Source organism: Pristiophorus japonicus, chromosome 5 (assembly GCF_044704955.1).
Source record: "Pristiophorus japonicus isolate sPriJap1 chromosome 5, sPriJap1.hap1, whole genome shotgun sequence".
Taxonomy (NCBI): domain Eukaryota; kingdom Metazoa; phylum Chordata; class Chondrichthyes; family Pristiophoridae; genus Pristiophorus; species Pristiophorus japonicus.
Window position 1 is genome coordinate 292,901,104 of NC_091981.1, and position 15,319 is coordinate 292,916,422.

At 46.6% G+C, this 15,319-nt stretch overlaps 1 protein-coding gene across 12 annotated transcripts in view; it reads left to right on the plus strand.

Annotated features, from left to right (window-relative positions):
- The window catches only part of LOC139264758 (uncharacterized), a 680,593-nt gene that overhangs the window by 450,716 nt on the left and 214,558 nt on the right, over positions 1–15,319 (plus strand). For all 12 annotated transcript variants that reach the window (XM_070881817.1, XM_070881821.1, XM_070881822.1 and 9 more), the window contains 2 exons: positions 13,511–13,558; positions 14,546–14,599. In XM_070881817.1, coding sequence (XP_070737918.1) covers positions 13,511–13,558; positions 14,546–14,599 — 102 coding nt within the window. The remainder of the gene's footprint in view (positions 1–13,510; positions 13,559–14,545; positions 14,600–15,319) is intronic.

Consider the following 15,319-nt stretch of genomic DNA (forward strand, 5'->3'; position numbering starts at 1 on the left):
CTCTACACTTTTCAGTGTCGTAACATTTAATGTGTATTTCCTTGCCTTGCTAGATCTCCCCAAATACATTACCTTACACTTATCCGGATTGAATTCAATTTTCCACTGTTCTGCCCACCTGACCAGTACATTGATATCTTCCTGCAGTCCGCAGCTTTCTTCTTCATTATCAACCACACAGCCGATTTTAGTGTAATGTGCAAACATCTTAATCATATCCCCAACATTTAAGTCCAAGGCATTGATATATATACTATAAAAAGCAAGGGACCCAGCACTGAGCCCTGCGGAACATCACTGGAAACAGCCTTCCAGTCACAAAAACATCCATCAACCATTACCCTTTGCTTCCTGCCTCTGAGACAATTTTGGATCCAATTTGCCACTTTACCCTAGATCCCATGGGCTGTTACTTTCATGACCAGTCTGCCATGTTGAGATCTTATCAAAAGCTTTACTAAAATCCATATACACCACATCATACGCACTGCCCTCATCGACCCTCCTGGTTACATTCTCGAAAAATTCTATCAAGTTAGTCAGACACAACCTTCCCTTAACAAATCCATTCTGACTGTCCTTGATTAATCCATTTCTTTCCAAATGAAGAGTTATCTTGTCCCTCAGGATTTTTTCCAATAATTTTCCTACACCGAGATTAGGCTGACTGGCCTGTAATTTCTTGGTCTATACTTTTCTCCCTTTTTAAACAACGGTACAACATTAGCAGTCCTCCAGTTCTATCGCACCATACCTGCAACCAGAGAGGATTGGAAAATGATGGTCAGAGCATCTGCTATTTCCTCTTATGCTTCTCTTGGGATACATTTAATCCGGCCCGGGGATTTATCCACTTTCAAAGCTGCTAAGCCCCTTAATACTTCCTCTCTCCCTATATTTATCTCGTCTAATATTTCACACACCTCCTCCCTCATTGGAAAGTCTGTATCTTCTACCTCTACACACAGATATCCTTTATGTTCTCTAATAAGTGCCACCTTTTCTCTAATTATCCTCTTAATATATTTCTAAAACATCTTTGGGTTTTCCCTGATTTTACTTGCCAACATTCTCTCTTGCTATCTCTTTGCTTTCCTGGTATCTTTATTAATTGCTCCACTGCACTTCTTATACTCTTGAGTTTCAGCAGTGTTGAATTCTCGGTTTCGGTCATAAGCTTCCCTTTTTTTCATTATCCTACCCTGTATGTCCCTTGACATCAAGGGGGCTCTCGATTTGTTAGCCCCACCCTTTTTTTAAAGGGACCATACTTGCCCTGTACCCTCAGGACCTCCTCCTTGAATGCCTCCCACTGCTCTGACACTGATTTACCATCAAGTAGCCGTTTCCAGTCCACTTCGGCCAAATCCCATCTCAGCTCAACAAAATTGGCTTTACTCCAATTGAGAACTTTTATTTCTGTTCCCCCTTTGTCCTTTTCCATAGCTGCTCTAAATATTACTGAATTATGATCACTAGCACCAAAATGCTCTCCACCTGCCCCTCTTTATTCCCTAAAACCAAGTCTAGCACTGCTCCCTCCCTTGTTGGGCTTGATACGTACTGGCTAAAGAAGTTCTCCTGAATGCATTTTAGGAATTCCGCACCCTCTGTATCATGCACACTCCCATTTTCCTAGTTAATATTAAGGTAGTTGAAACCCCCCCTCTATTACAGTTCTATAGTTTTTGCACTTTGCAGCAATTTGCCCACATATTTGTTCTTCTATCTCCCTCTGACTGCTTGGGGGTCTATAGTACACTCCCACTAGTGTGATCGCCCTTTTTTTGTTCTTTAATTCAACTCAAATGGCTTCGTTTGATGACCCCTCTAACATATCATCCCTTCTCACAGCTGTACTTGTTACTTTAATCAATACTGCGCCGCCCCCCTCCCCTCCTTTGTTAACCCCCTCTATATCCCATCTGAAAACCCTGTAACCAGGAATGTTAAGCTGCCATACCTGCCCTTCTTTCAGCCATGTCTCAGTAATAGTTATAATATCGTACTCCCAAGTGTCAATCTATGCTCTCAGCTCATATGTCTTATTTTCTAAACTCCTTGCATTGAAGTATATACCACTTCGTATCGCCAAACTCCTCTGTTGTCTACTTTGCAGCCCTTGTTTCCTCTGTCTTCCAAATTTACTTTCGAGTTCTACTTCTCTGCTGCCCAATTCCAGCTTTTCTTCTCTCCCCACTGAATCTATTCTCCGGTCCCCATTCCCCTGCTAAGCTAGCTTAAACCCTCCCCAACCGCACAACCAACCTCCCCATGAGGATACTGGTCCCGGCTCTGTTGAGGTGCAACTCGTCCGCTTGTACAGGTCCTCCTACCTCCCGCAGAAATGATCCCTGATATGTCCTTACTATACAGTATAAATGCATACGAGGCTCATACTTGAGAGAAGGTCACTCTGTGACCAGTTACCTTTATTACCAAGACCTCAAGTGATGAAGGTGGGTGGAGCTTCCCCTTTTATACCTGAAAGTTCAGGTTAGGAGTGTCTCCCACAAGTTCACCTCCTTGTGGTCAATGTTCTCAAGGCTCTGTTAATAAAGGATGATATCAGGGCAGTTGTGAGAGACGATATTGGCTCTAATGAACAAAATGTTGAATCATTGTGGGTGGAGATTAGAGATAGTAAGGGGAAAAAGTCTCTGATGGGCGTAGTTTATAGGCCCCCAAATAACAACTTCGCGGTGGGGCGGGCAATAATCAAGGGAATAATGGAGGCATGTGAAAAAGGAACGGCAGTAATCATGGGGGATTTTAACCTACATATCGATTGGTCAAATCAAATCGCATGGGGTAGCCTGGAGGAGGAATTCATAGAATGCATACGGGATTGTTTCTTAGAACAGTATGTTACAGAACCTTCAAGGGAGCAAGCTACCTTAGATCTGGTCCTGTGTAATGAGACAGGAATAATAAACGATCTCCTGGTAAAAGATCCTCTCGGAATGAGTGATCACAGTATGGTTGAATTTGTAATACAGATTGAGGGTGAGGAAGTAGTGTCTCAAACGAGCATACTATGCTTAAACAAAGGGGACTACAGTGGGATGAGGGCAGAGTTGGCTAAAGTAGACTTGAAACACAGACTAAACGGTGGCACAATTGAGGAACAGTGGAGGACTTTTAAGGAGCTCTTTCATAGTGCTCAACAAAAAGATATTCCAGTGAAAAAGAAGGGCGGTAAGAGAAGGGATAACCAGCCGTGGATAACCAAGGAAATAAAGGAGAGTATCAAATTAAAAACCAATGCGTATAAGGCCAAGGTTAGTGGGAAACAAGAAGATTGGTAAAATTTTAAACAACAGCAAAGAATGACTAAGAAAGCAATAAAGAAAGGAAAAATAGATTACGAAGGTAAACTTGCGCAAAACATAAAAACAGATAGTAAAAGCTTTTACAGATATATAAAATGGAAAAGAGTGACGAATGTAAATGTTGGTCCCTTAGAAGATGAGAAGGGGGATTTAATAATGGGAAATGTGGAAATGGCTGAGACCTTAAACAATTATTTTGCTTCGGTCTTCACAGTGGAAGACACAAAAACCATGCCAAAAATTGCTGGTCACAGGAATGTGGGAAGGGAGGACCTTGAGATAATCACTATCACTAGGGGGGTAGTGCTGGACAGGCTAATGGGACTCAAGGTAGACAAATCCCCTGGTCCTGATGAAATGCATCCCAGGGTACTAAAAGAGATGGCGGAAGTTATTGCAGATGCATTCATTATAATTTACCAAAATTCTCTGGACTCTGGGGAGGTACCAGCGGATTGGAAAGCAGCTAATGTAATGCCTCTGTTTAAAAAAGGGGGCAGACAAAAGGCAGGTAATGATAGGCCGGTTAGTTTAACATCTGTAGTGGGGAAAATACTTGAAACTATCATTAAGGAAGAAATAGCAGGACATCTAGATAGGAATAGTGCAATCAAGCAGATGCAGTATGGATTCATGAAGGGGAAATCATGTTTAACTAATTTACTGGAATTCTTTGAGGATATAACGAGCATGGTGGATAGAAGTGTACCGATGGATGTGGTGTATTTAGATTTCCAAAGGTGCCACACAAAAGGTTACTGCAGAAGATAAAGGTACACAGAGTCAGTGGAAATGCATTAGCATGGATAGAGAATTGGCTGGCTAACAGAAAGCAGAGAGTCGGGATAAATGGGTCCTTTTCGGGTTGGAAATCGGTGGTTAGTGGTGTGCCACAGGGATTGGTGCTGGGACCACAACTGTTTACAATATACATAGATGACCTGGAGGAGGGGACAGAGTGTAGTGTAACAAAATTTGCAGATGACACAAAGATTAGTGGGAAAGCGGGTTGTGTAGAGGACACAGAGAGGCTGCAAAGAGATTTAGATAGGTTAAGCGATTGGGCTAAGGTTTGGCAGATGGAATACAATGTCGGAAAGTGTGAGGTCATCCACCTTGGGAAAAAAAAACAGTAAAAGGGAATATTATTTGAATGGGGAGAAATTACAACATGCTACAGTGCAGAGGGGCCTGGGGGTCCTTGTGTATGAAACTCTTTTTGGGAGTAAACAAAAAACATTAAACCGTGCCCCCCCGATCTGGGGGAAACACCAACCATTTACAAGGCTTTTTTTTTTCCCTTTTTTTTTCTCCAAGTGCCCCCTATAAAAGGGGAGGGGGACACTAAAAGCACTGGCAATTAAAACAAATTAACTTAAAAACATAAAATCAAATTAAAATTTGGTTGCCGGGCGTGATGATGCACTCCAGTCCCTCCGGTGCCCACCTCTCGCGGAAGGCCGCGAGCGTACCGGTGGACACCGCGTGCTCCATCTCCAAAGACACCCTGGACCGGATGTAAGAGCGGAAGAGAGGCAGGCAGTCAGGTTGAACGACCCCCTCGACCGCCCGCTGCCTCCTTGTGTATGAATCCCAAAAAGTTAGTTTGCAGGTGCAGCAGGTAATCAGGAAGGCGAATGGAATGTTGGAGAGGGATGGAGTACAAAAGCAGCGAGGTCCTGCTGCAACTGTACAGGGTATTGGTGAGGCCGCACCTGGAGTACTGCGTGCAGTTTTGCTCACCTTATTTAAGGAAGGATATACTAGCTTTGGAGGGGGTACAGAGACGATTCACTCGGCTGATTCTGGAGATGAGGGGGTTACCTTATGATGATGGGTTGAGCAGACTGGGTCTTTACTCGTTGGAGTTCAGAAGGATGAGGGGTGATCTTATCGAAACATTTAAAATAATGAAAGGGGTAGACAAGAGAGAGGCAGAGAGGTTGTTTCCACTGGTCAGGGAGACTAGAACTAGGGGGCACAGCCTCAAAATACGGGGGAGCCAATTTAAAACCGAGTTGAGAAGGAATTTCTTCTCCCAGAGGATTGTTAATCTGTGGAATTCTCTGCCCAAGGAAGCAGTTGAGGCTAGCTCATTGAATGTTTTCAAGTCACAGATAGATTTTTACTCAATAAGGGAGTTAAGGGTTATGGGGAGCAGGCGGGTAAGTGGAGCTGAGTCCACGGCCAGATCAGCCATGATCTTGTTGAATGGCGGAGCAGGCTTGAGGGGCTAGATGGCCTACTCCTGTTCCTAATTCTTATGTTCTTATGTACAACTTATGTCATCTTATACATGGGTTACACTGATAGTTGAATACATGATATCACCTCCCCCCCCAAAGTCTTATTGGGATCACAGGTTAACTCTCTCTGGTGGTTTACGCTCCCTTGTAGAGTGCCTGAGTTGGGGCTCCAGTTGTTGGGCGCTGGCCTGAGTGTCTGCTGTTTGCGGTGCCTCAGGCCTGTGCGGACTGCCCACAGTGACTGGGCTCTCCTCCGCTTGGTTCCAGTGTTCGGTCACCTGTGGTGGAGTGAACTTTACGTCGTGTTCTTCCTCTGCTTCTTCTATGGAGTAGCTGAACCTCCTTTTAGTTTGATCCACATGTTCAGCAGATTTGTCCATTGGTAAGTTGAACTACCCAAATCCTATTCCCCTCTTTGGCAATCATAGTGCCTGCAAGCCATTTGGCCCTGCAGTGTAATTAAGGACAAAAACAGGGCCATTGACATCAATACATCGCGCCCTCGCATTCCTGTCATGGTAATCACATTGGGACTGACGCCTGCTCTCAACAATTTCTTTCATGGTCGGGTGTATAAGTGATAAGCTTGTTTTGAGCGTCCTTTTCATTAGCAGCTCTGCGGGTGGAACCCCTGTGAGTGAGCGTGGTCGGGATCTATTGGCCAACAGGAGGCGTGATAAGCGGCTTTGTAGGGAACCCCCTTGGATTCTGAGCAGCCCCTGTTTGATTATCTGCACTGCTCGTTCCACCTGGCCGTTTGAGGCCGGCTTGAACGTTGCCGTTCTGACATGGTTGATTCCATTGCCTGCCATGAAGTCCTGTAATTCAGTGCTTGTGAAGCACGAGCCATTGTCGCTGACCAAGACGTCCGGTAGATCATGGGCGGCGAACATTGCCCGTAGGCTTTCTACCGTGGCAGAGGATGTGCTTGAATTTAAAATGGTACACTCAATCCATTTGGATTAGGCGTCTACTACAACCAAAAACATTTTTCCCATGAAAGGACCTGCATAGTCCACATGGATGTGTGACCATGGCTTGGCGGGCCAGGACCAGGGGCTAAAGGGGGCTTCCCTGGGTGCGTTGCACCTGCGAACACACAGTTCCAGGTCTGCATCTATCCCTGGCCACCAAACGTGTGACTTGGCAATTGCCTTCATCATGACAATGCCGGGATGCTCATTGTGACGTTCTCTGATAAACACCTCTCTGACCATCTGGGTCATGACTACTCGGTTTCCCCACAGTAGGCAATCAGCCTGAATCGAGAGTTCATCCTTGTGCCTATGAAACGGTTTAAATTCCTCAGGGCATGCCCCGTACGTGGTTGCCTAGTCCCCATTCAGCACACATTTCTTAACTAAAGACAGTAGCGGGTCTTTATTTGTCCAGACTTTAATCTGACGGGCTGTCACAGGTGAGCCTTTGCTTTCGAAAGCTTCAACAGCCATGACCATCTCAGCCGCATGCTCAGTTGCCCCCTTAGTGGTGGCTAGTGGGAGCCTGCTGAGTGCATCGGCGCAGTTTTCAGTGCCCGGTCTGTGCCGAATTGTGTAGTCATAGGCGGCTAACGTGAGTGCCCACCTCTGTATGCGGGCCAATGCATTTGCATTTATGGCCTTGCTGTCGGCCAAAAGGGACGTTAGGGGTTTGTGATTGTCTCCAGCTCAAATTTCCTGCCAAACAGGTACTGGTGCATTTTTTTTACTGCATATACACATGCTAGCGCTTCCTTTTCTACCATCCCGAAGCCCCTTTCTGCCTGGGACAGATTTCTGGAGGCATAAGCTACCGGCTGTAACTGAGAATTGGCATTCACATGCTGCAACACACACCCAACCCCATAGGACTACGCATCGCACGTTAGAACAAGTTTCTTACACGGATCATATAACGTTAACAGTTTGTTGGAGCATCACAAATTGCGTGTTCTATCAAAGGCCCTTTCCTGGCTGTCCCCCCAGACCCAATCACGACCTTTGCATAGGAGCATGTCCAGCGGCTCTAACAGCGTGCTCAATTTGGGAAGAAAGTTACCAAAATAGTTCAGGAGCCCCAGGAATGAACGCAGCTCCGTCATGTTACGGGGTCTGGGTGCTCTCTGGATCGCTTCTGTTTTGGACGCAGTAGATCTGATCCCGTCTGCTGCTACCCTCCTCCCCAAGAATTCTACCTCTGGAGCTAAGAAGACGCACTTTGTCTTTTTCAGTCGCAACCCTACCCGGTCCAGTCTGCGTAGCACCTCCTCCAGGTTGTGGAGGTGTTCTTCAGTATCGCGACCCGTGATGAGGATGTCGTCTTGAAAAACCACCATTCTTGGAATCGACTTTAGGAGGCTTTCTATATTTCGCTGAAAGATCGCAGCGGCCAAACGAATCCCGAATGGACATCTGTTATACTCAACCAACCCCTTGTGTGTCGTGATGGTGGTTAGCTTCTTCAACTCACTCGCCAACTCCTGGGTCATGTAAGCTGAGGTCAGGTCCAATTTTGAAAAAAGTTTGCCACCGGATAGCGTCGCAAAGAGGTCCTCCGCTCTCGGTAGCGGGTACTGGTCTTGGAGTGACACCCGATTGATGGTGGCCTTGTAGCCACATATCCTGACCGACCCATCCGCCTTGAGCACCGGCATGATCGGGCTCGCCCAGTTACTGAATTCGACTGGCGAGATGATGCCTTCCCTCAGCAGGCGGTCCAATTCACATTCTATCTTTTCCCACATCACGTACGGCACCGCTCTGGCCTTGTGGTGTACTGGTCTGGCGTTCGGGTTTATGTGAATCACTACCTTGGCCCCCATGAAAGTGCCAATGACGGATTGAAATAATGAGTCAAATTTGTCCAGGACCTGTGAGCATGATACTCGCTCCACAGAAGAAATTGCATTGACATCGCCCCATTTCCAGTTCATGACAGCAAGTCAACTCCTCCCCAGCAGTGCGGGACCGTCCCTCGGGACAATCCAGAGTGGCAACCTGTTCTCCGAATCTTTGTGGGTCACGACTACCTTGGCGCTGCCTAGTACCGGAATGATCTCCTTTGTATATGTCCGTAGCTGTGCGTCAATTGGCAATAACTTTGGCCTCCTGGCCTTGGACACCCACAACCTTTCGAACTGTTTGATACTCATCAGGGCCCCGTGTCTAGCTCCATTAATACTGGGATGCCATGGAAGAGCACTTTCATCATTATCGGTGGTGTCCTGGTATATGAACTGTGTATGTGCTCCACATGAACTCGCTGAACTTCAGCTTCCAACGATCCCCCAGTATTCATCTGGCCTCGTAGGGCTTACATCGGGCCCGTCCTCCTCGTACATCAACCTGGCTGCAGGCTTCCTGCACTTACGCGCCAAGTGACTGCTGACGTTGCAGTTTCTGCAGGTATATTGCTGATACCTGCAAGCTCTGGCTGGGTGTTTGCCTCCACACCTCCAGCATGAGCTGGAGGCCGCGATGTTGGAAACAAAAGATCCATTACCAGTCGATCGTCTCTGACTGTCTCTGTAACTGTCCTTTAGTGCACCATTGACAGGTGTTGATGGCCCCATTACTGGCTGCATTGTCCATTGCGATGGCACGAATCGCCGTTCAGCCAGCCATTGTCTCTGTTGAATTCCCACTTTGGGTTCGACTACATGCTGGGGCATGTCCGATTGCCCTTGTCTGCCTAGAGAACTGTGTGCCACGTTAACAATGTTGACTCCCTGGTCATTTACCGCATTTGAGCCAAGATTTTTGTCATACATCATTCTGGTATCTTCCTCCCCTGAGATAAATGATGGGTTATCAGAGCCGCCGCTTCCAAAGTCAAGTCTTTGGTCTCAATCAGTTTCCTGAAAACCTCAGCGTGCCCGATGCCCTCAATAAAAAAGTCTCGCAGCATCTCCGCTCTGCATGCATCTGTGATCTTACATAGGCTCACCAGTCTCCGGAGATCTGCCACGAAGTCTGGAACACTTTGCCCTTCTCGCCGCTGGTACGTGTAAAACCGGTGTCTCGCCATGTGCATGCTGCTCACCAGTTTAAGGGGTTCCCCGATCAACTTACTGAGCTCTTCGAACGTCTTGTCCGCCGGCTTCTCTGGCGCCAGAAAGTCCTTCATCAGGGAGTACGTCTGGATCCACAAACCGTCAGGAGATGGCCCTGCGTTTGTCGGCCGAATCCTGTCCCAACCATTCCTTAGTGACAAAACTTTGCTATAGTCTCTCAATAAAGTCGTCCCAATCATTGCCAACACAGTACCTCTCTTCTGTGCTGCTAGTGGCCATGCTCGCATGGTTTAAACCCCAATTTCTCGTCGCCAATGATATGTCCTTACAATACAGTATAAATGCACACGAGGCCCATACTTGAGAAAAGGTCACTCTGTGACCAGTTACCTTTATTACCAAGACCTCAAGTGAATAAGGTGGGTGGTGCTTCCCCTTTTATACCTGAAAGTCCAGGTTAGGAGTGTCTCCCATAAGTTCACTCCCTTGTGGTCAATGTTCTCAAGGCGCACTACTTAGGTCAGCTTATACATGGGTTACACTGATAGTTGAATACATGACAGTCCCAATTCCTCAGGAATATAAAGCCCTCCTGCCTGCACCAACTCTCCAGTCACACATTCATCTTCTCTATCCTCCTATTTATGTACTCACTGGCACGTGGCACCGGCAGTAATCCCGAGATTACTACCTTTGAGGTCCTTTGAGGAGCGTAGAATTGCACCCAGGATATCAGATCAAGGTAGACAGAAAAGTAAGATTCTTCCTTGTGCTTTCAAGATGATCTTTTGGCCTCAGGATCTTTTGTCTACGGATGTTCTTCAGCATCCTGAAGGCCAGGAGTACAACAGCTGAGCTTTCAGACAGAAGACTACACGAGATGAATTAATCTCCAGAGGAGAATTTTTTGCGTAAATATTCACCAGTCCCCATAGTTAGTCAAGTAAAACTCCTGAATATTTGTTGACGGCCCACATCCAATCCCTGCTGCCCTCCACAGAAACAAACTCCCAGCTCAACTTTAGGAACACAGGACCACTGATGTCCCATGGAGACATTTGACCTGAGTTTGGTCAAGGGGCAGGAATGTATCCAGTCATGGTATTTCCAGCTGCTCTGGAATATTCTTTTTGGTGACTTTGTTACTGATTCTTAAAGGTTGGTGAAAGTGACCTAATGACGAGCAGCCAATAGACCCCCACATAAATTCCCACTCAACCTTCCCGCCAAATCTTTCCATTACAGTTTTTAACATCCAATTAACCGGACAAAGACATGATTTAATGTCTCATCTAAAGATTGCACCTCTAACAATGCAACATTCCTCAGTGTATTATAGTACTAAGCAGTTCCTCGAGTCAAGGATGACGCACTTCCACTCCAAAAAGGGATGAGTTTGCAGGTGTTTCAATGACATTCCAGATCCCAAACTACATATTGAAGGGTGGAAGATGCTTGTGTGTGGATTCTTTTAATGTGGGATGGCCGTTGCACACCAGCCACCACATGGGCTTGGCAGAGCTAGGTTTTGGTCCAGTGGCAAGCATTAAGCAAGACAACTGGAGACCAGCTCTGCTGCACGGACCTAGTGCGCACACATACTCCTACTGTCCGTAGATCGCAGTGTGGGCTGGCCCGTGCTAACCTTTTCCCTGGGTCCTCGCCTCTTCTTGGCCCTGAACCCTTGCCTGTCCTGGGCCCTGACCATGTCGCTCCTCGGCCCCTATCTCTCACCGCTCTTCCGCCCCGATCATTCGCCGCACCGCCGCCACAATCTCTAGCCGCTCCTCCGCCCCGACCTCGCCGCTCCTCTGCTGCTTGCCGCCCCTGCCGCCTGGGCCCCGCTGATGGTCCTGCCCACGCTCCAATCAATGACCTGGATTTTGATGACATCAATCCCGCCACCTTCCTCGGATCCATCGCCATCCTGGGACAGCTCGTGCTCCTCCCTGTAGTGGCTAGCTCCAGCTCCTTTTATCGCCGACCTGCAGTGAATGGAGTTTCCTCGCAGGCCGGGGGGCCCACAACTGAGCGTAATGGACAACTTAGAAATAAATAAGTTGTATTTATATAACACCTTTTCACATATCTCAAAATATCCTAGAATGCTTCATATAGAAAGTATGACTGAGGCACAGTTTGATGATAGGTCGGGGAATACAGCATTCATTTCACACACAGCTCAAATCCTAACAATGAGATGGAATGAGCAGTGGTGTTAGTTAATGGAAACATGTATGAATAGCGCTGTGGGATCTTTAACATCCTGTCACACATGAGACGACACACGACCCAGAGATGAATTAAGGGGGGTGCGGATGGGGTGGTAGCCTGGTGTCCAAGCCTAGAGTGGGCCCATACAGGGTCAGATTAAGAGTAAGGGTAAACCGTATTGACGTACGTGATGTAGCAAGATCGGGGCGAAGCCGCGAGGGCTCAGGCGCTTGTTATTCTCGACTTGATGTGAATAGGCTCTAGACGCCTGCAGTGCCTGACAGGGCAGCGCCAGCCAATACTTCTGGTCCAGCGTGTTGTACTGAAATGACACGGTCTAATCCAACACTAATGTTTGTAGAATTATCTAATAAAATTTTTGCTATTATATTGTATTGTTATTATCACTGCTTCAAACACTGTTTGTTTACATATTGGTGAAGAATGTACATAATCATCATCAGAGGCAGTGAGGAAATGAGGACGACTTGCTTCCACGCCAAAAAGTGATGAGTTCACAGGTGTTTCAATGAAGGACCTAATATTCAAGGTCCCGAACTACATCCTGAAGGTCGGAAGATGCCTGTGCGTGAATTTTTTTAATGTATGGTGGCCGTTGCACACCAGCCACCACACGGACTTGACAGAGCTCGGTCTTGGTCCAATGGCAAGGATTAACCAAACCGACTGGAGACCAGCTCTGCTGCGTGGACCGAGTGCACACACATATCGCAGGGTGGGCTGCATTAAAGAATATATGCATACATAAGAGATACTAGCTTAAAGGTCTGGCCCCAGTTCTTGTAGTTAGCATGCTATCTGAGCACCAGAACAGGCACTGGACTTTCATGATGAGTAAATTACGATTTATATTAATGTTTGTTCTTATTATTGAGTTCATTGTTAGTTATTTGGCTTTATCATTATCAAAATGTATTTGACTTCCCAAAATCATTGACGCGTTTAGCCGACAAAAGTCTAGAAGGAGACCAATGTGATGTTATACTTGTAGTTGCCTTTGTGCAGAAAATGCAAATGGCAAATGATGGTATTCCAAAACAATTACGCTGTCTTGTTCTAAATTGTTGTCATTGTCGAATTAGTTTCAAAATGTAAGGATTTAATTTTATTAAAGCGTTGTTGCTTACTGTTTATACAGGGTTTCATCAAGGTATTGCTTCGATTGTTTGGAAACATAATGAAATATTAAATGAGTGTTGTCATAGTATCAATGAGAAAACCTGAGATGTAGACCTGACCTAACCTTGACCTGATGCATACTCAGTATAGTGCCCTGTGACTTAGCTCACTAATGTCATTTACTGCAAGGTGGCGCATGGTAATACCAGGGGGCCGAGGCACCCTTAATCCATCCCTGATGCTACCTAAATTCATTAATCTCCAGAGGTGTATTCTTTGCGTAAATATTCAGCAGTCCCCATAGATAGGGACAGGTCGGAAACATATTGAACTGCTCATCTAAGTGATGGCAACTCTTAACAATACAGCATTCCCTCAGTGTTGAAATGAAGTGTCAGCCTAGATTATGTGATCAAGTCCAAGCATGCATCTTAAACTCAACTCTTATTCATCAAATCAGGGAATAATGGCTGGTTCAACATTACTGTATCCACACTTTGTAAGCAACATTTAGCATCTTTAGCTCTTAGATTTGTTTAGTTGTGCAGGACTCTGACTGACCACTTTCATTCCATGCTTTGTAACAGCCACGTCAGGCTTCAATGTGGATCGTAGACTACCATGGCCACAAGCAAGTAAGTATTGAAAAGAGAAACTTGAACTAAGGGACACTTAAGAATTTTTTTAAGTGCTGCAGTTTTAAGGGAGTTTCAATGGAGCACAGCTAGTCCAAAGTTACGGTTGAAACTCAACGGGGCCGAAATTGCCCCCCCCGCCCGATACGGGGCGCACGCAACCGGTTTTGAGTGTTTTTACCGCCGCGGTGGTTGAGGTCGCCTCTTGAGCGAAATTCTGCTCTTTGTTTTTTCAAAATCGGATCCGGAAGTCGCTTTTAATGGTTATGCAGTGGTGGCAACACGACAGGGTCGGAAGTTGTGGGGTGTGAATTGGCCACCGTGATGATGTCATCACGGCACTGTGTCAACATGGCCCTCCCTTCACTTAAAGGGGAGAGCCTGCACGATCATTAAACTTCAGTCCACTGGACCACCAGGGAAGGTTGCGGCCTGGCCAGTGGCCTGGAACTCAAGACAGGGTGCCAGGCTGTCTGTTGGCGGCCCGGCCGAACCCAGGGGCATCATTGTCGGGCTGACATGGCAGTCAACCGACAACAAAAAAACATAGCGGCAGTCGGTCCTCCCCTTTAACGGGAGCCGTGCTGATATTGCAGAAGGCCTCAGCCTCATTGGACCACCGCGAAAAATGTGCTTTGGCACTGGCGGGCGGGCTAAAGATTTTCACGCTGGAGTTTCACCGTCAGGGTAATTAAATCGGGGGTACGCACTGTGATATCGCACTTAACACGGGTTGGCAGCAGTGGAGTGGTGGGGGGGGGGAGCGGGGCTCCGCCAGGGTAACATGAGAGCGGCATTTTGATAATGGCGGCCATTACATGAAAAGTCGGCAGCCATTGCACTCCTCAGCTTGGCCGCTGCTTTCTGGTTAAGAGGCCTAAAGGAAAGGGGCAATTTCCACAACATCTTTAGCTCCTTGATTTATTTTGTTATGCAAGACTCTTACCCTAAAGCTAACACTAACCCCTTTCATTTCATGCTTTACAGCAGGGGAACTAGTTGACCTGAGTACACCTATTGACCCAATGGAATATCGTCTTCGTAAGTAATGAAAAGAGAGAGTTGAACACACATAGACTTCTGTTAAAAAGTGCTGCGGGCCGCAATTGCATTCCGCCCGAAACGCGCTCCCGCCCCGTTATGTTTGTTTTTACTGCCGCGGTGGTTGAGGTCGCCTCTTGAGCCATGTTCTGCTCTTTGACTTTTTGTTGATTTGGATCCAGAAGTCTCTATTAATGGGGACGGAAACACAGCGGTGGCAACACCAGAGGGGGGAAGTTGGGGCAATTTTGGCCCCCTGCAGGTTTAAGGGAGGCTCAGTGGTGCACAGCATTGCTAGTCCAAAGTTACGATTGAAGTTCACTCCAGATACTTTTCTCATGTCCAAAACATAACTATGTTCCCTAAGAAACCAAAACATATTATGCGTGAAGTAATTAGGCTTCAAAGGCGAACAATGAATCCTTTTTACCATTAAGTATGCACTGAAAATAGTGAAGGATCTCACCATATAATCTCCAACCAGAAACTTTACCTTGGAGTCGGGGTGGGGGCATTTGGGCCACGTAGTGGGTTGCCATTTCGACGATTTCAACAGCGCGTTCTGCACTGCGCATTTAACTCAATTACATCAACTGAAACAGTCAGTAAATGTAGCGGATCTGATGACATCACCGATGACTCGTTTCAGCTCAGATATTTAAAGGAGCCTTGCACACATTCCAGTTGAAGGTTGTTGGAGGAGGCATAAAGGTGGTTGTG